This window comes from Biomphalaria glabrata, chromosome 12 (genome assembly GCF_947242115.1).
Source record: "Biomphalaria glabrata chromosome 12, xgBioGlab47.1, whole genome shotgun sequence".
NCBI lineage: Eukaryota > Metazoa > Mollusca > Gastropoda > Planorbidae > Biomphalaria > Biomphalaria glabrata.
In genome coordinates this window covers 7,299,408-7,319,422 of record NC_074722.1, presented here as the reverse complement: position 1 = coordinate 7,319,422, position 20,015 = coordinate 7,299,408, and the positions used below count along the sequence as shown (strand labels likewise).

General features: G+C 38.4%; 2 protein-coding genes across 2 annotated transcripts in view; both read right to left on the bottom strand.

Annotated features, from left to right (window-relative positions):
* The window catches only part of LOC106067387 (rhodopsin, GQ-coupled-like), a 140,366-nt gene that overhangs the window by 45,722 nt on the left and 74,629 nt on the right, over nucleotides 1-20,015 (bottom strand). The window lies entirely within an intron of this gene.
* On the bottom strand, nucleotides 1,547-19,173 carry LOC129922117 (uncharacterized). The gene is made up of 2 exons (XM_056006744.1): nucleotides 19,074-19,173; nucleotides 1,547-2,088 (listed from the first exon to the last, which is right to left on the bottom strand). Exons 1-2 carry the CDS (start codon nucleotides 19,171-19,173, stop codon nucleotides 1,547-1,549), a joined length of 642 nt encoding a protein of 213 aa, XP_055862719.1.

The window sequence follows — 20,015 nt, the reverse complement described above, 5'->3', positions numbered from 1 at the left end:
CGAAAGGATTCAGTTTATTGATTTTGTTAACCGCATTACGTTGTATTGAGTGATTCCCTGTTGTGATAGCTGACAACGCCCCGTCCCCTCTGCCGCCCTCGCCCCCCCCCATCCCATGCAGCCCTACTTTATTTAACATCAAGGGCTCCAGAGACGGTTTACTCTTTGGTTCGGCTGGGTGTTTAGTGTGTATGTATTATAACCATTATTGAACGTGTGTTTGTGTGTCGGCGTGTGTTTGTGTGTGTGTGTCGGTTGGAGCTGTGTGTGTGAGAGTAGGGTAAGAGTGGTTTTCGTGTGTGGGAGGGTGTAAAAGTGGACGATGGTCCTATGGGGCTCATACCGTGACCTTTTCCTCACGACGCAGGATGACATCGCGTGATAAGCATGTATGTATGTGTCCATAAAGAGAGAGAGAGAGAGAGAACACTGACAGATAGATATAGTAATGGTTAGTAAGAAACTAGGTCAAAGAGAGACAAGTCAAAGAGATGAGATGGAAAGACAGTGGAAGACTGGAGATGAGCAACATGTCCAGGGGGGGGGGGGGAGAGCACAACATGTACATGAGGGGGGAGAGAGAGAAGGAGGGATAGAGAGAAAAAGTGAGAGAGCGAGGCAGAGAGAGAGAAAGGGGAGAAAAAGAGAGAAAGAAGAAATAGAAAGAGAGAAAAAGAGGTAAAAGAGAAAAAGAAACGCATAGACATACAAAGAAAATGAAAGTACAGTAAATGAGAAATAAAAAAAATGAGAGAGAGAGAGAGACAAAATGAGAGGGAGAAAAATGGATACAGTGAGATATGTTTAACAAAAAAAAAAAATTAATTATAGATATGAAAAGCCCAGCTGGAACAAAATTAAAAACAACAAAAACATCTACACGGACACAAACCTAGAGACAGACAAAACATCTACAAACAGACCTACACAACACAACAATAAAACTAATAACTCAAACAACAAATATGTACATAAAAACATCTACAAACACATATCTACAAACAAATGTTTAGAAATTGACAAGCAAAGAGAGATCATATAGCAAACAAATATCTAAAAACAAATATCTACAATCATACAATCAAATATCTTCAAGCATACAAACATCTACAAACACAACAACACCAAGCAAACATTAATGATAGTTCGTCTCTTTTTCTTCAATCTCACCACACAGTTGTTTCCCCTGCACTCTGAGTATATTTGTGTCAGTCTATAATTTTTTACCAAACTACAATAGAATTAGCTAAAGAGAAACAAAATATAAAAGATTGATAAGAATATGCAAGCAGTAGAACATATGAATAATGAAAAAAGAAAAATCCAGAAAGTTTCAATAATTCAGGTCAATTACTAGGATACAAGTTTACAAAGTCAAAAAAAAAAAAAAAAATACAGAGGCAGCCTGCTTGGGTCCGCAATGCAGATAGGCAGAAAAACAGATATGATAGACAAAAAAGATAAATTATGTATGGCCTTTGAGTGAAATTAAATAATTAGCTAAAAAAAAGTCGATAAACTTTATATTTGACGACAGGCTGCAGGATTAGGGGTAGAAGAAAGGTGCAGACATTTTGGATTGGTTGTAGGAGGGAGCGGCCAGGTTGTAGGAGGGAGCGGTCAGGTTGTAGGAGGGAGCGGTCAGGTTGTAGGAGGGAGCGGCCAGGTTGTAGGAGGGAGCGGCCAGGTTGTAGGAGGGAGCGGCCAGGTTGTAGGAGGGAGCGGCCAGGTTGTAGGAGGGAGCGGCCAGGTTGTAGGAGGGAGCGGCCAGGTTGTAGGAGGGAGCGGCCAGGTTGTAGGAGGGAGCGGCCAGGTTGTAGGAGGGAGCGGCCAGGTTGTAGGAGGGAGCGGCCAGGTTGTAGGAGGGAGCGGCCAGGTTGTAGGAGGGAGCGGCCAGGTTGTAGGAGGGAGCGGCCAGGTTGTAGGAGGGAGCGGCCAGGTTGTAGGAGGGAGCGGCCAGGTTGTAGGAGGGAGCGGCCAGGTTGTAGGAGGGAGCGGCCAGGTTGTAGGAGGGAGCGGCCAGGTTGTAGGAGGGAGCGGCCAGGTTGTAGGAGGGAGCGGCCAGGTTGTAAGCAATCAACACAACACCTGACTAGATTTTCTTCTAGTTCGTTCATGAGCACCTTTTTTTTTTTTCAAACGGCGAAGCAGAAGCTCGCGATCTAATTAAGAAATGAATGTCTTAACTCTTACCGATAGGATTAACCCTATCGTACTGCAGTTGAAATCTTGTGTTTTATATTTTTGTAGTCTGAAGCAACTTTAGTTCTCAAGATATTGTATGTATTCAGAACCGATTGCACTAATCAATAAGCCTTAATGTACCACAGCTTTGAGAGTCAACCCTGAATAAAAATCAGGAGACGGCGACCCTTGGTCAGTTTGCACCACTCAGTGTTACACCCTGGCAGAGCATGCGAAGCCGCTGACCTCAGACTGTATCGGACTTTCCCGCTCCCTAGGATACATCAGCTGCGTGGAGAGGGGGGAACTGATGTGTGGGCGATATCGTTCCGACCATAGCTAATGCCCAGGCATTCATGTCATTTCCGTGAGATGACCCATAGTCGCTTCACGACTGAAGGAGACCATAATGCACCACAACTAATATTCTGTCCTCCGTTTAATAATGTAGTAACCTCAACATAGCATTCATTTAGATATTCATCAATAACAGAGTTCTATTGTACCTGATTCAAGATACATAGCCGGAGCTAGATTTAACCCCCATTATGTAATCCGGGTATCTAGTAAATACTATTGGCTTGCACTGTGCACACTTCCTTTTGATGAAGAAAACTGTTTTAAGGAACTATCTTGCATAGCTGAATGCTGAATGGAAATATTGACATTAAGTTTTAGCAGTTTAAAAAATCTATCCGCCCGGGCATTTAAGTGAGCTGAGATTTCTAATTAAATTGAATGATTACTTCCCCTTCCGCTTCCGTTCTAACGCATTATCTCTAGCTGTTTATGTCCCTTGTTTGAGAATAAAAGTAATTACACACAACGTCTAAATTCCATGGCTTCAGGACCTGGAATTTAGAACACGTTTGCCAGTGTGTTGTGTGGCCAGCCCAATGACCAACTTAGAACACGTTTGCCAGTGTGTTGTGTGGCCAGCCCAATGACCAACTTAGAACTCGTTTTCCAGTGTGTTGAGTGGCCAGCCCAATGACCAACTTAGAACTCGTTTTCCAGTGTGTTGTGTGGCCAGCCCAATGACCAACTTAGAACACGTTTTCCAGTGTGTTGAGTGGCCAGCCCAATGACCAACTTAGAACACGTTTTCCAGTGTGTTGAGTGGCCAGCCCAATGACCAACTTAGAACACGTTTTCCAGTGTGTTGTGTGGCCAGCCCATTGACCAACTTAGAACACGTTTTCCAGTGTGTTGTGTGGCCAGCCCAATGATCAACTGACCTCCTCCTCACAAAAAGTACTCTTGTTACAAACTTTGCGATATATGAGGGCAGATAATCATCTGTTTCTATGTCCAACGGTCAAAGAAGTTATCGTGTGTCCAGCACCCTAAAAATCCTTGAAACTCAAAATAGCAGTCTTCACCGGGATTCGAACCCACTCGGTTCGGAGGCCAAGCGCTTCCTCCTTCCTCCTTACAAATTACACCTAGTGTTGAGTGTGTGGACGTGTGTGTGTGTGTGTTTGTGATGGCTGATGTAACACATGTACCTACTGCATGTACCTGGTATAATTGAGGGACACAGCTGACGAGCTTATGAAGATAGCCAAACTTCATGTTAAGTCTACTTTAATAAGTATGGAAAATAAGTTTTATTGTGTTTATAGTGTGTACTATCGTTCTCTAACTGCACAATTCTAAATACTAAATGATTTAAATATGTAAAAATGAATTCTGTTACCTATTCAAGTAAACAAACATCTCCGGTAACAAGGTGAAATTCGGGTCATGAATCAGTTTCTGAAAACTAGTAGACCCGCGGAGTAGTATACGCCGCTATTTAGTGACGGGTGAACACTTCCTGAAAGACACAGTTGTCCCAATGGGGTGGGTTTGGTCAAACGACTGCTCGCCAACATAAACGCCGGAAGTATTCATGTAGGCAGCGTATTGTCGAGCAGAGTGTACGACTGTGCTTCCGTGAGTAAGAACAACGGACAGGGCGTCGCCATACTAATCCCAATGTTCGCAAACATCTTGCGAAGTTCGAGAGCAACAGCTTCGTCGATGCCATTTTTCTAGAAATATGCGACTGATAGAAATAAACAATTAACTGATGCAGGAATTTCGACTACATTGAAAGACATGTTGACTCCACAAAATATATATTTGAAGCGGTGGTAATGGTTAGGAAACGAAGGGCAATACGAAGGGGCAAAATCAAAACAAAGCTACAGAAAAAACATGCAACTATTTTAATGACACCAGATATTGACGCGAGTAAAAAATACACACATAAATGTAGTCAAATATAGAATGTATAAAGAGAAAAATTACTTGTTCTCCCCCCCCCCCCCCTCTTTTTTTTTTCTGAGCCTCGCTCTCTGTTGCCGCGAAAGTTACGTGGGGTAACTCTAGTCCGACTTGCAGAAATAAAAGAGTTATCTTTCTATGACTTTTGCGTGGTGTCCCGACGAAGAGAATTATATATATATATATCCATACTAGAATGAATTAACCTTCTAATTCTATTGTTACAATACATCAACTGTGTTGCGCTAAACCCTAGTGTTCCACAAGGCCTGAATAGGTGTTCCACTAACTACTGAAATAAACTAGTAGGCCATCATGTGAATTAACCTCTCTAAAAAAATAAGCAAAGTGTTCCGCTAAATACTCAGAATTTGCGAAGTGTTCCGTTAAAAGGAATACGTTTTGGAAACACTGCAATACATATTTCAGTAGCTCAAAGATGCATAGATGTAGAGAGCTTATAGTATCGTGTGACTCCCAGACTAACCTGCACACCATGTTAAAAGCAATCAATAGTTTGGCCCATAAGCTGCTATCACTACAAAACACTGATTGATATGTCTAGCGCAGGCATGTCAAACATCGCGTTCGCGGGCCGCATGCTGCCCCTGGCCGGTTTGCATGCGGCCCGCTTGGTCACCTTAAGAATTATCAAAATAATGTTAAATTATTAAGCGTTTAAAGAGCTAAGATAGGAAATTCGTTACAGACGCCTGAAGCTTGGGGGTAGCAAGCAGGCGCTTACAGCTCGTCTCCGGCAAGCCCTGATCGATGAAGAAGAAGATCCGGAGACCTACCTTTTTGTCAGTTTCTCATCATTTTGCAGAAAGCATGAAAGGGTACTAATTTCTTTAGCAGCTTCTCGTATATGCATTCCAGACTTTTGTAGTTTCTTCTGAACTATATTAATTGGGCGCAAGAGCTTTGACCAGAATTCAAGATAGGCAAACAATTCTTAATTTTCCACTGCATGAAGAAGATTCTGTGCTAATATTATATGGTATTACGTCATTGTTGGTTGTTTATGTTTTGTGCTCAAGAAAAAGGATTCGGAGCATACAAAAGTGGGAAAGATCCATATCTCGTTATGCTCGAGTATAGAAATACTCCGATAAGTGGACTGCTGTATTCACCATCACAACTGCTGACGAGTAGAAGACTCAGGGAATCATTCCAACTGATCCCAAACTATTGAAACCATCGGTAGCTGAAAATGCAGAGACATTACTCAACGAACGACAGACGAAAAGCAAAGTGAAATACAATGCAAAAGCAAGACTACCTAAAGATTATTCTGTCGGAGAGTTCATCTAGGTCAAACATGGCAGAAAGCAGTTGTCATAAAAAAACATTCAGCACCCAGATCTTACATCATAAAGACAAACGGAAAAACATACAGAAGAAATCAACGCTTTTTGAATAAGAGTTTCGATGAAGACATCTCTGGGTACTATGATACCGATGGAGACAATGAACTGCAAACTGTTGGAACAAACGAAACAGACAGTTATAGACCTACGTCTAGAGAACTTGTGCCAGTCAAGACAACCAGAAGTGGACGAATTGTTAACGTTCCTAGTAGACAGGGCCGGCCTTAGGCCACTGCAGCCTATGCGGTCGCAGGGCCCCGCGCTTTCATAGGACTCGCGCTAATTCTAAGTGTACATTATTAAATTAAACCATTATAACGTATAAAAAATAACAGGGTTTTCGCGATCTCCTGATTTTTCAGGGCCTCTAGGAAATCTCATGAAAAGGCAAAATATACGATAAAGTCCTGAACTTTTTTTTTGAATTTATTCAAATCTCCTGAAGAATAGACGAAATTGACATTTTAAGGGTGCCTATAAATAGAAAGTGGCATTGCGAGCTTTCATTTGATAAAAAAGTATTGCAAAGACGAAAGTAGGCCTATTTTCTAATTCGAAAAAAATAATATTGACATTATGCTCATCCCTACCCAGACTAGGCCCCGCGAGATCCGTTTCGCATAGGGCCCCGCAAATGCTAGGGCCGGCCCTGCAGTAGTAGATATCACTCTTAAGAACTTTAAAAGGAAGGGTGTGATAATAACTTCAAAAGGAAGTATGTGCTAATATTATATATTACGTCATTGTTTGTTGTTTATGTTTTGTGCGAAAGCAAAAGGATTAGATAGAAATAAAAATAGAGTTTCCATTGGATTGAGGAAAGATGAATAGAGGGGTAATAACTCGAGTGTGAAGTTTAATTCTGAAATTATAGACGCCAAACCCAAATATTGGACTATTCTAGCATTATTAAGAATAACTTTTAGATCTGTTATACTCGATTCTGCAAATTTTGCTTCAAGGTTAATTAGTGTAGCCATAAAATACTCGCCATTTAGATCTATTATTAGTAAAGGTAACAAGATACCTGGAATTCGTTGTATATCATGCAGTTTTATTCTTGGCAACAAAGTTTAAAATGTAAAACTAACTTTAGAAAAAACTTTGATCTCTGTGGGAAAAAAATATTTTTAAAACAAAGTCAACGTACTGATAGTCTTTGTGATAAATTTAATCCATAAATATATTAATTTATGTATTTACAAATAAATTTCGGACACCCGTTTGGGGGCCTCCCCTAGGTGGGGGCCCGGGGGGATTTTAAAATTCTCCCCCCCCTCCCCCCGTTAGTTACGCCACTGAATGTAACTACTAGATTCACGGATTTCTAGTGCTTTTTGTTGATGTTTCCCGCAAAATTAAAATGGTTCGTGGGCCGAATAAGGCTGAGCATCATTGGTCTCTGGGCTAAACTCAACTGTTACTCTAGAGCACGAGCTAAATCGCACCTTCTGAAGTAACTTGACGGCGGTGTGCAGGCGGGGTTAGAACAATACTTCGAAAAATCTTTTAATATTGTTATGAGTCTAATTTGCACATTAGTATGTTGTTGTTCTCAGTCGTTTTGCCATAAAGGGCCCAGTGGGTCTAGAATTAGTTACACTAAATAAGACTATAGCCTAAAACTAAATGCAATTAAATTTAGTTTGACCAATAGATCGAATTCTTGGGGATCCCAAGCTCAATAGTGTAAACCATAGGCCAGGGGTTCTGAGCCTGTGGGTCGCGACCCCCTTAGGGGTTGAATGACGATTTGCCAGGGGTCGCCTAAGACCATCGAAATTATGGACAGTTATTGTCTTTTCACCTATGGTTGTAGCCTATGTGTGTGTGGGGGGGGGGTAAAAAGGGGTCCCCGAGCTTAAAAAGTTGAGAACCGCTGCCATAGGCCAATGACTAAGATGTATAAACTTGTAAAAATATCACAAATAAATACTTATATAACTAGTTTGGTAAAATCCTTACTCTAAAGCCTAAATGTTCTTTTTACTCTGTCTCTTAAACTCTTTTTGTTTCAACATTATTGTCGAGAGATACCTATGACCAAAAAATGTCTAGTTTGCCTAGAAATTTATAGAAAAACTAACAAAATCTAAAAACTAATATACTTAAAACAAACAAAGCTTATCTAAGGGAAGAACGATGTCTTAATAGCCATATACATTTATATATATCAATACTGTAGGATTTATTTCCCTTCATCAATATAAAACTTAATTAATTAATTACCACGAATTAATTTTTTTTTATTGATTCATATTTTGTCAATGACAATGAATAATTGTGCAGAGTTTCAACTCGGTCCAAAAATGGGAATAGGTGGAAATAGCGTGTACAAAACATTAGTACCAGACAGGACGAGTCGATATGACCTTTGCAACGAAATGAACAGAGAAATGAGCTTAGAGTTTGAGCTTCAGGTAAAGTTTTCATTTGCACTTATCGTGCAGACTTCTTTCAAGTTTATTCTAGCATTAAATGTTGTCATTTTATTTTGCGGCAGGAAACCAGATCTATTCAGTTCTGACAAAGTGAGTGATGGGTCTTGACTAGGTTAGGAATGCTTCAATCTTCAGCCTGCTTATTCTTTGTAAATAAAATAGGCCAACAGTATACGTGAAATATCGAAGTGTTTCTTGAACATAACTCGTATCAATCAAGTGCATGTATACCTATTGGAGAAGTTATGAGTACTTCTTTTTGTCCAATCAGGTCAGTTTAAGTACTTTTTTATCGAAAATCAGGCGAAAAGTACTTCTTTTTTTTTTGTTAAATTAGGTCAGCTTGAGTCCTAGTTAAAATTAGGTCAGACTAAGTACTTTAGTAAAATTAAGTAAAGTCATTATATGTATTTCCTTTTTGTAAAAAAACATGAGCCGTTTATTCTTATAGTAAACTTTGGTCAACATAAGTACCTCATTATGCAAACGTATGTCGACTTAACTACCTATTTTGGAAACTTAAGTCAACTAAGTACCTTATTTTATAAATTAGGTCATCTGAGTACCTTATTTTGTAAAGCTAGTTCAACCAAGTACCTTATTTTGTAAAGTTAGTTCAACCAAGTACCTTATTTTGTAAAGTTAGTTCAACCAAGTACCTTATTTTGTAAAGTTTATAACTTTATATGAGTAAGATTTCTTCATGTAGAATTTGGTCAAAATCTGTTACTACTTTTACAACCACCACTTGAGCAGTTAGAGGTAATACGTATTCCAGTGTTTGGAAATTCATTGTTATCTCCCTTGGTCACGCCGAGTTAAAGGTTTGTCCACTACGAGTCTATTATGAACTTAATCTTGGAGTGTTAGAGAGTATTTTGAAGCTTATTAAAAAAAAAAGTCATCGTCTCGTCTCAAATGATTGTCCAGCTCAAAAGGTTTCATTGACCGATTGTATAAGACTTTGTCGCTTAGGTAATTCCATTAATGAGGAATAAAAATTAAGATCCTCACAACATGAATGAGATCCGCTATCGTGGACCCCTCCCCTTCCCATTTACATCTCATAATTCTTCCTCCCATCCATTCATTTCATCACTGTCATAGACCCCCCTGGAAGTGGTCGCAGACCATCGGAGATCTATACAGATGACTTTGAGAATCACTGATCGAGATATAGTAATGACTTGTTAGGGTGAGTGGAAACACTTTTCTTCTCCATTTTCTACCAAAAAACTATTTACAAAAATTAAAACAACAACTACAACACACACAGACAGAACAAAAAAAAAAACAAGCAAAAAAAATCATTTTGTTAAACAAAGTTTATCTGAGGGGAAGAACCTCAATATCACTGTCATACATCGTAATTGTGTAGTAATAAGCACCCTTTTGCGATATACAGTAAAACTATTAATTAAAACTAATTGCTTAATAACTGGTTTATTTTGTTATGACTTCATTTATTGCCATCAGCTTTGAATAATTATGCCTAATTTCAACTTGATCCGAGAATGGGAAGTGAGATGAAAAAAAAAACGTGTACAAAATGTAATAACAGGAATAACACCATAAATACAGCCAATCTCTCAATAAGTAACATTTATTTCCCTTATTCCAATAATTAATTAACTAATTTATTAATTGTTTGATTGATTCGTGTTTTGTTAGGTACTGTATATAATTGTGCAGCTTCAACTTGATCCGAGAATGTGTGGAAAAAAAAAACGTGTACAGACAGACAGACGGACAGACAGAGTGAGTTGATATAACCTTTTTGACCACAACAAAAGAAGAATACGTTCTGATGAATGAACATGCAAGGGGAGGTGGACCAGTTGCAGAAGTCAACAAATTCGAAAGTACAACGAACTTAAGGCGTATCATTATCTCTGCTTAAGAAGAAAGAAGGAGCCCGGTGTCAGAAGACAGACGTCAGGCAAGCTTCCAGGCCTAATTCCAGCTGATGTCTTTAATATACTGACACTCATCGTGTAAGTTAAAGAGCAACAGGTAGCTGGTGAGATATATGCTATACATGTAGCCTCTGTACTGTATCTTCACACCTAGTACCGCCGTGTCAAGAACGTGTACTATCTCTATCACAATACTATTCCCTTCGTTTGTTTTATAAATATTCTCGCATTGCATGTAACAGAAATAGTCACCTCCTCTGTCACGAAACTATTTTCACAATTATTTAGGATTACAATTAAAGAGTTTTACGGTAACTAAACAATGTCAAGGACGCTCAATTAAACTTTACTGTTACCAACTAAAAACAAGGTTACAAAGACAGTTTGTGTGGAAACACAAACTCAAAATCGGCCCCCGAAGTGGTACACACAGGTAGGAAAAAAGGCAGGCGGCAGGTTTCAATATTTTCAGAAGAATTTCGGTATTAAATTCTATCAGAAGTTGTCCGCCCAGGCAGGTAAAAAGGCTGAATTCAATATTTTCAGTAAGAATATCATAATAAAATTATATCAAAGGCAAATGACAGATAGGAAAGGAGATAGAAGGTTGACAGATTCTGTGTGGTGCCCCAAGGTCCAGCAGACCAAGGGATAGGTGATTTTTCACTTTCAGAAAAGAAAAAAAGTAGCCGTTGCATCAGAACTTTGAATGATCTAAAATATCATGATGCCTGATTTTCATGTTCTTTTCTAGTTTCTGAGATCTAAACGAGACGGACGGACAGACGGACAGACAGGCCACACCAAACTAATAGAGTCTTTTCCCTTTTCGGGGGCCGCTAAAAAAAAAAATAACGGAAGTTTCATTTCAACAAATATCTCATGGCGTGTTCTGATATAAGTTTTTAATTACACAGGGAAAGTCTAATGGTTCCTTCATTGTGAAAATATTTTGTGCTACTAACATAGGAGCTTAGAAAATGTGATTCTCAACTGCTAAAAAATGCAAGAACCTTAAAAAAAATTTACCTAGCTTATCAACCTTTCATTCCTTTTGTACAGTTTTATTGAAAAAAAAAGTAAAAAGAAAAGTTTCCATTTCCGATTTTCCATTTCCGAATTCATGGGCGTTTCCGAATACATATTTAAAAAAAAACAGCTAAATGGTGAACAAAAAACGGGTTTGGGAATTCTCGATAGTTCTTTCACTAAATGCCATAATTCATGTACTTAAATCTTTCATTAATGCACTAATGGATTTTTACAAAGCTTATAATAACTCATTCTGTTTGTCTGGTAAAAAGTTTGTACACGTTATTTCTCCCACACCCACTCTCAGATCAAGCTGAAATTTTGCACAATTATTTCTTTTACTAGACAAAGCAAGAATAATTTTAAAAAATAACCAATGAGTTAATTATTCATTAATTACTAATTTGGTATTTCGAACAAGGGAATGAAATTATACTTGACTGAAGTGGTAGTATAAGCTGAGTTAGTTCCCTTTATAGGTTTCCGTTCTACATTGTAATAAACAACATATAACTATACAATAACACTTTGGCACCTCGCTAACAGAGTGGTTAGCAAGTCGGCCCAAGGAGGCGTGAGTCACGAGTTCAAATTCAGCTCGTTTTGTAAATGCTTTTAAAAAACAATTATTGTAAAATCCACCTAGATATTACGTTCTTCCCCCCCCCCCCCATGTTCCCTACAGGCCCAGATAAGTGATAGGATCCTAGCGTATCGAGAAAGCTAAAAGCATGAAATTGCGCTAAACTAAAACAATTGGTAAATAGGCTATATTATCATCACAGATGTATTGTTGTTAGTCTAGATCTATTACAAATGTCATGACATGACTGATGAAAAAAAAATTATTTTACAATTATACTCATATAAACTTTTTTAAAAATATGTTTTTCAGGTTTCTCTTGTTTTATTACTTCTTTGCAACAATCTTGGTCTGCATCACACGTTTGAGAACCTCTGGGGATAGCTGTACGGCTCTTACAAAGACATCCCCTCCTTTGTGAATCAAGGAAAATCTGATATCAGAGAAAGTCACAAACGAAAAAAAACAAATGATACATCGATCCAAACAGACAAAGGCTTCTTTCGTGTTAAATATTGCAAATAGTTAGATCACTCTTGTTTTTTTAAGTTAAATAATATATCCATCCCCTTTAACTGTAATGCTTTAACATTTGTCAACAGTTTAGCAAGTCTACAACGTTCGTATGAAAATAACTTGCACTAAAATGTGTTTATTGCTGAAAATCTTTTCATTGTAGCCTAACATTCTTCCCATGTATATCTTGAAGTGTTTCTTTCTCTCTCTCTCTCTGTTACAGTGTATGTGTGCTTGTATGTGTGTGTGCTTGTGTGTGTACTTGTGTGTGTGTGCTTGTGTTTCTATGATGACGCTGGGAAGAGGTTAGCGAATGGTTGTAAATGCACGACCATCAACAACACTCTCAAACTTTCTGGCTGTTTCTACAATTTTCTTAAGTATTCTTTTTCTTTTCTCTGTTCTCACTTTTTCATTCTTACACTCTTTTTCTCTCTCCTTTTCTCTTTTTCAAAAACTACCCCCCCTCCCCCAAGAAAACTTAATAGAATGAAGCCCATGCGAAGATCGCCTCCAGTAAAAAACACAACTAGGGCTCAACTCAGATAATCGGATTGCCATTGTGCCTTTCGCCTCACGCCTCATTCCTCCCAGCCCTCAGCACCCGCCTCTCAACCTTTGCCTCGCGGTCCAACCTCTGGAAGCCATTTCTAAACTAAAACACATTGTCTTTGCTGACGCATGTCCCTGCTGATGCCATAATGGGCCGCAACTCCGTGAGACTTATTTCATCGTCTGCTTCCGCAGACTAAAGAAAAGAAGGACTCTTTTTTTTTTTGCGTGTGGGATTTATTCAAATTAAATTTACATCCTCTGCATTGGATCAGGAGTCAGTCAGTCCGTCAGTCAGTCCGTCAGTCAGTGTCAGTATTGCGTAGGAAGAGCGAACTGGTGGCAGTAAATTCGTTTTCTCGGTCGTCTGCTCTTTCCTTTGAAATAAAACAATTACTTTGCTTTTCATAATGACGACAAGATAGTATACTTGACAAAGAGAATGTCGAAATCTGAGATCATGAATATGTTTTTAGAACTTAGAAACTTTGATTCTGGAGTGGAGAAAAAAAGAGAAAAATTGCATATACCTCTGAAATAACTTAGCTTACCAACACATCCTTATTCTGCACACACCGGATATACCAAAGAAAGCGAGCTATTTATAGTTCTTCCTCCATGTTTGAGCATCTCTAATGCATTTATGCTACATCAATCTCTGTCTACTTTATAAGCTTATTTCTGATAACTAAAACATTGAGAGCGCATCTTTACAATTGCTCTTCTCAACTGGCCAACTCTTAATTTGGAAAAAATACACAACAACAAAAAAATATCGGAAGCAAAAATCAGAATCCTTGGCATCAGGACTGGCCTTAGGGCACTGCAACCTATGCGGCCGCAGTGGGCCCCGCACTTTCATAGGCCCCACGCTAACAATATAAAACTATTGTTAGCGTGGGGCCTATTTTATTTTATGCTAGTCGATAGTAAATCTAAAAGGCAGATCTGAATGTTTATTGGCTTTTGTTGGAAAACTACCTTTTATTGTAGATGGCTCGTAATTTAATTTGACCACGATTTTGCACTTAGTATAAAATGCAATGACGAATTTATTTTTTAACGAAAATTCTTAATTTTCATTTTTTTAAATCTTTATCCTTACGCAGACTAGGCCCCTTGCTATTCGTTTCGCATAGGGCCTCGCAATCTGTAGGACTGGCCCTGCTTGGCATCTACACTGACTGCAGTGCCGTAGTTGCTTATCTGTTGTACATACGACTACCGCTTAGAATGTTTCGAACTGAAAATATCAAACCTGAAACTTCAAGTTGGTTCTAGTTTTAAAAATAATCGACAGGGCTTGTTTTTAAGTCGATAGCCTGACATTCTCTCTCTCTCTCAGTTGAGTGCAAAGTCTAATCCGGAACTTTAAACAAAGCCCGATGGTTTTAAAGCAACTAAACCTCAATCCGGGCATTGGAAGGAGATGTATGCGGGATTTACCAGAGTTTCTCCCACGGGTGATTGGTGGATTTATTGTGTCACGCGCAGAAAAGCAACTATATTCCGGAATCGGGTCAAAACATTGGTGGCTAAATGTCTGAAGTCATGCGTTTAGTGGATTGATAAACTAATGAAATATTTTCTAATTAGAATAGAAGTAAATACATTCTAGTTATAACAAAACGTCATATTACCGATATTAACCGATATGTCGTCACTGAATAATAATAAATTGTATCTGTTTGGCCGCCCCAAGAATGTTCGGCCCACTTTTTATAATGACTCTGCATCAGATGGGCTCAAAGTTCAAATATTTCATATATTGTTCATTTTCGGTTTTACTATTTTTGTTATTTTTGTTTGATAGATATAAATCATATAGACATTGTTTCCTTACATATTCTCCGTGGCTTAAATTTTAATCCAATGATCATGTTATTAATTTTTCTCCGAAAAAAAAAGAACTTTCCACTGACATATTAAGAACTTTCCACTGACATAAAGAGCTTCCCACCAACATAAAGAACTTTTCCATTGAAATGATATAAACATCCACCTAAGGACAGATGAAGATCACTTATCGCTATTCACTTCGCTTTTCATTTTGTGGAATCTTGAGAATATAAAACCTCTATAATACAATTCTTTTTAGAATGACATTTTTTCCCCTAATACTCTATCCTTGTTTCCATTCCTTTCTGAATGCACATTAATTCGCCGAGACTAAGTTATTCCCCACATTAACGGGCATTCCCGCTCCGTCCAAGTACCTTTTAGATGGAGTGTCAATTTTCATACATTTTCTGCATCAGAGGAGACAGCGTCTTCCCAGGCGATGGACGTCATAGATTATGGATTAAAAAAAAAAAAAACTGAAGGCAATGTCCCTGAAGCGTGTGTGATAGTGCGCGCGCGTGTGTGTGGGTGACGTTAATGGCAGTGCCCGTGGCAGCGCTGTTACAACATCTTGTAAGTTAACGTCATTTGATTATCTTATCAGCGTCGCTTGTCCACTCGCGGTTGTCCACATCTTAAAACTGTCAGCATCGTTTGGTCAACATGGGCTGACCTTTCCAGTCGTTGTCGTGATCAGGTTAAACTGTCCTCTGTCTGAGATCAACTGTTGCGTAAGACAAACCAGGGCCAGCTCGGAGCCTGTAGCGCGCATAATCTGCGGGGGTCTAGTAACTAAACGGAAAATTGCGTGCTACTAAATGTTCTCTACACTAGCGGAGGGAGGGCAAGTGTACTCCTATAGAAACTGCTCGACCACGTCTTCAGAAGTATTTACATAAATGTCGTTTTGATAGTGCAATTGCTTATATTTAAAACCCTTTGGCGGGGCCGGCTTTACGTATTGCGGGGCCCAATTTAATGGATGCTTGCGAGGACCCTTTTATGAATTTTTCTTTTACAATAACAACTATTACTGTTAATTAGAGAATTATATGAACATTTGTTATACAACATGCATAAGAAGCAACACAATTGTCGCCAGTGGGTTAATTTAAGTTACGTCTATTTTACGATACACTAGATAAATTAACCCTTTAAGTCCTACATCTTTTAAAGCCTGTGACAAGTGCATGACTAGAAGTGACATGCTTAATGCATTGAGAGGCCCCTGCCATGCGCGTGGCCCAATTTGATCAATCGGTCAAATCGGCCTAAGGCCAGTCCTGCCTCTTGGAATCATTTCTTCCAAAGTGACCACGTATTGACATAATCAGTACTAAATTTAAAGACTCAAGCCTCTCTCAATCACCGAAGTGTGATTAACAGACGTCATATCCCATGGAAACTTCAACACTGACCTCTATATCAAATCTTCTATTTAAAGTTTTTTTTTACAATCATGTGTTAACCAAGTCATGCATATAAATTAGAGATCCCTTGGTTACCCTGTCTGATTCAGGCAACCCGGTGTATGCACTAACGGCTATAAAAAAGAAAGCAGTTATACACATTTGTCCTAGCATAAGGAAAAAGAATAATGTGATAAACACATTATCTAGGTTTGGTTACAAAGGTCTTAGCGTCTTGGATTCAGCACAGTTGTAAAAATGTTGAAGCCGTACGATAGTTTGAATTTAATGTTCTTTTTAAAAAATTTTCTGTTGACAAAACTTGAGGTCGGTGACTTAGATATGAACACTCAAGAAGCATATCCCTTTTTAGTCGAGCTTTTCCTAAAGTCTGAGTACAAAAACTTTCACAGATTCGATCAATTCAATAATCTCTTTATTCATGGAGTGCAATGGCTGAGTGGTTAAGCACTTGGCTTCCGAACATGGGGTTCTGGGTTTGAATCGCAATGAAGACTGGGATTTCCAATCTCTAAATTTTTAAGGCGCCCCTAAGTCCATCCAACTCTAATTGGTACCTTAAGTTGGGGAAAGTAAAGGCATTTGGTCGTTGTGACATTGGTCTACATGACAGGCTGCTCGTTAACCGTTGGCCACAGAAACAGATGACCTTAACATCATCTGTCCAAAAGAGGAACTTAATATCTTTAATCAGGTTGTGAAAGATCTTACTCAATCATGATTGTGTTTCAATCTCAGGAGATATGGGACGTCAACGTCTTGTCTTCTGGACGCAATAAAGTATTACCAGTCGACTGGTAGGATAGAAATCTAATTCTTTATTCATAGGAGACGCTAGTTAGCTCGCTTCAGTCTGGTGCCATTAATTAACATTCCATCAATACATAGCTCCATTCTCTTAATTTTAGTCATTATTATACAGCATGATAATTGCCCCGAGGATCGATCTGCTTGACTTGTCCTATTAGGCAACTTTCTGACAGCATTAATACATAGTTTCTTCAACTTTTCATGCTGAGGTGCCCATCAAGATCAAACGTTTTTGTTCCCCTCTTGGCCAGATGTTTTCCAACATTTTCAGCTTCAGATATTTTATTTCTCCCGACGTCTTCAACATTTGGTTCCTTTTCGAGTACAATGCGCGCAGGTCAAAGAGAGTTCAATTTCGAGGGCTGTAACGGGACGATACTCTAGCGCAGGGGTTCTTAACCTGTGGGTCGCGACGTCGAATGACCATTTGTCAGAGGTCGCCTAAGACCATCGGAAATTTGGGTTTTAAAAATATTTTATTTATATATCAACTGAATTTTTATTATTATTTTTTTTTGTAACAAGAATAGTTGGTACCATACGTGGTATACATTTTGATTTGATATAACAAAACAAAGGGACATTACCCGGCTGGCTCACAACTTCTCAAATGAAACCATCGTCAAACAAAATTTAATAAGAAATTAGGTGTATTATTTAAGAATGATATTTTGCAAGAGCTAAAGATAGCAATTAAAGTTTGTAAGTGCAACACCACTGTTTGAGGGTAGACACGTTTTTTTCCATTAATAGTTACTTCTTTATGATGAGCTTGATGGCTTCAACGTGTCCTGCTATTTCCCACTGATGTGACGTGGTTGTCAAGAGGCAAGGTTCTAAAAAGTTTTTTTTTTTTATCTTCTTGAAGTTTTTTTTTAAAAAGAAAAACTTAGAAGATAGCCGACCTGGTAGACATCTTTGTCACCTTATATAATTAATTTTTTCAATGGAAGGATCAAATACATTCTGCGTCGATTTGTTTGATAAGATCCGTTCGTCCAAATGAAACTTCAACTTTGGCAAACAAAAAAATGAAACTTACATCTTGCCAACTTTATCTGCTTTCTGTGAGGAAAAATGGGCATTGAATATGACAGACTGACTACAATGGTAATGTATGGCATAAAACATTTTCACCAAACTTCCGTATCTAGAAGACATCATGTTTACACTTTCTAGAAGTCAAAGTTGAAGATGTTCCGTAGAGAGAAAGAGTTTATTGAGCTCATCTAAATCGATGCAGCTAAAAATGATTGTTTTCAATATCAGTCACACAATTTAGGATCACATTTTTACAGTCACATCCCATTTTGAGATTGTGTTGTGCCTTCTTCATCCATTTCTAATAGTAGGCGTATATCTTAGTGAAGCAGAGTTTTCCAGACTGTTAGTTATCAAGTCTAAGCACAGACGTTGACGTTGACGTTGATGTTTCGCCATACTTTTTAAATTGTCACACAAGTCTGTGCACATGAATATGATGTATTATCCAATAGAAAAGTTAATAAATGCAAGTCATAAAATGAACTTTTTGTTAGCAAATGTAATTATAAAAGACATTTATTTTACACTCATTTCAATAACATAAAGCTTTTTTCGTGTTCAATTTCTACCAATGAAACTACGTCAACAAATCAGATAGAGACATGACGAGAACGATTTTATAACATGAGCAAATGTTCATTGACCTAGGCCCTAGGAACGAAAAAGTAAAAATACGGTTGGGGGTCGCTGTCTAGTGTGGAATCGTTTGAGGGGGTCGCGGCAAAAAAACCGTTGAGAACCGCTTCTCTAGCGTAAGAGACACTCGAGGCAGCAGAGTTGGTACGATTGTAAGATCTTCCTCGAGTTTAACAAGATGTTTTGTAGCGGGCCTGTTTTGTTCATACAAAAGACCTTTATAGAATGACGGTAATCAATCAGGATAACTTTTACAATGTTAATTCAAAAAAATATGTGTAAACTCACATTGATGAAGAATACAAACACGAAATGCCCCATTTAACAGAACATTTTGAATCGATCTAGATTTAGACACCTCTTAAAAACAATATATGTCTTGTTTAGAAGAGATCTCATCTGTCCCTTGACTTTCGTTGTAAAGGTGCTGTGACAGTTCGCCTAACCAAATCTCTCCACTTCCAGGTCAGCAGCTGTTCTTAGCAGAGGCTGGTCCATTCTTTTCTGTTGTCCAGACAATTTTTCTTCGGACCACCCTTTCGTCATGCTCCCTCCACTGGACCTTGAAGAATGACTTTTGACAGGGAGTCATGTCTTGCACCAAAACCAGCTCTTCAGTGTCCGCCTCTTCACAGTATTGAAGAGTTCCTACTTTTTGACAGCCAGAGTTTTAACTGTACATAAATTAAACATTCAATTTAATTTTAAAATATTTGTTTACGAAAATGTTTTTTTTTTCCTTGATTAATACCCACAATTAATGTATAACTACTTTTATCTTTTCCTTGGGAAAAAAAACGACTTTGCGACCCTCCCCCTGTTTTGTGTCAGCCCTGGGGCGCAACACAGTTTGAAAGTTACCGAAGCTATAAAACAGAGTATCTATCCTCAGAGGACTGCATAACAGACCAAAGTTAAATCATTTCCCATCAGTTGACTACACAGTGTACTGAAGTTAGCTTTCTTTTATGACATCTTTGTACAACATTTCCAATCCTGCTGGTGAAAAGTTTTTCCAGATATGCATGTCAAAAAATCAAACTATGCATTAAAAAAAAACAGCCACGTTAGAATAAGGTGAATGATATTTCTCTTTGTTGTAAGTAGTTATAACCCATTTTCTCTGAATAATTTGTATATCTATCTTGCTTGATACAAACCACATGTCTTGAAGTTTGACAGATTCAGGTACAAGCGAGTGTAAGTAAAGCGATGCACTGCAGTAGTGTATGAATGTTTAACCCTTATGTAGCCAATCAATGTATCACACTTATCTAGCCCTATCACTGTCTGGAGCTTCATTTCTTCATAAACTTTCTGGAAGATGTGACTTTATTTTACGATGAATCATAACATGCAGAATAAACCGATCGTTCAAATAGGTCATA

What these genes read in the sequence shown, in the direction of transcription:
- LOC129922117 (XM_056006744.1), bottom strand. Translation starts at nt 19,173, where the DNA reads ATGACGAAAGGGTGGTCCGAAGAAAAATTGTCTGGACAACAGAAAAGA. An exon ending in CCTGGAAGTGGAGAGATTTG is followed by an intron (nt 2,089 to 19,073) that starts GTTAGGCGAACT and finishes AAATCTAGTCAG; the next exon opens with GTGTTGTGTTGATTGCTTAC.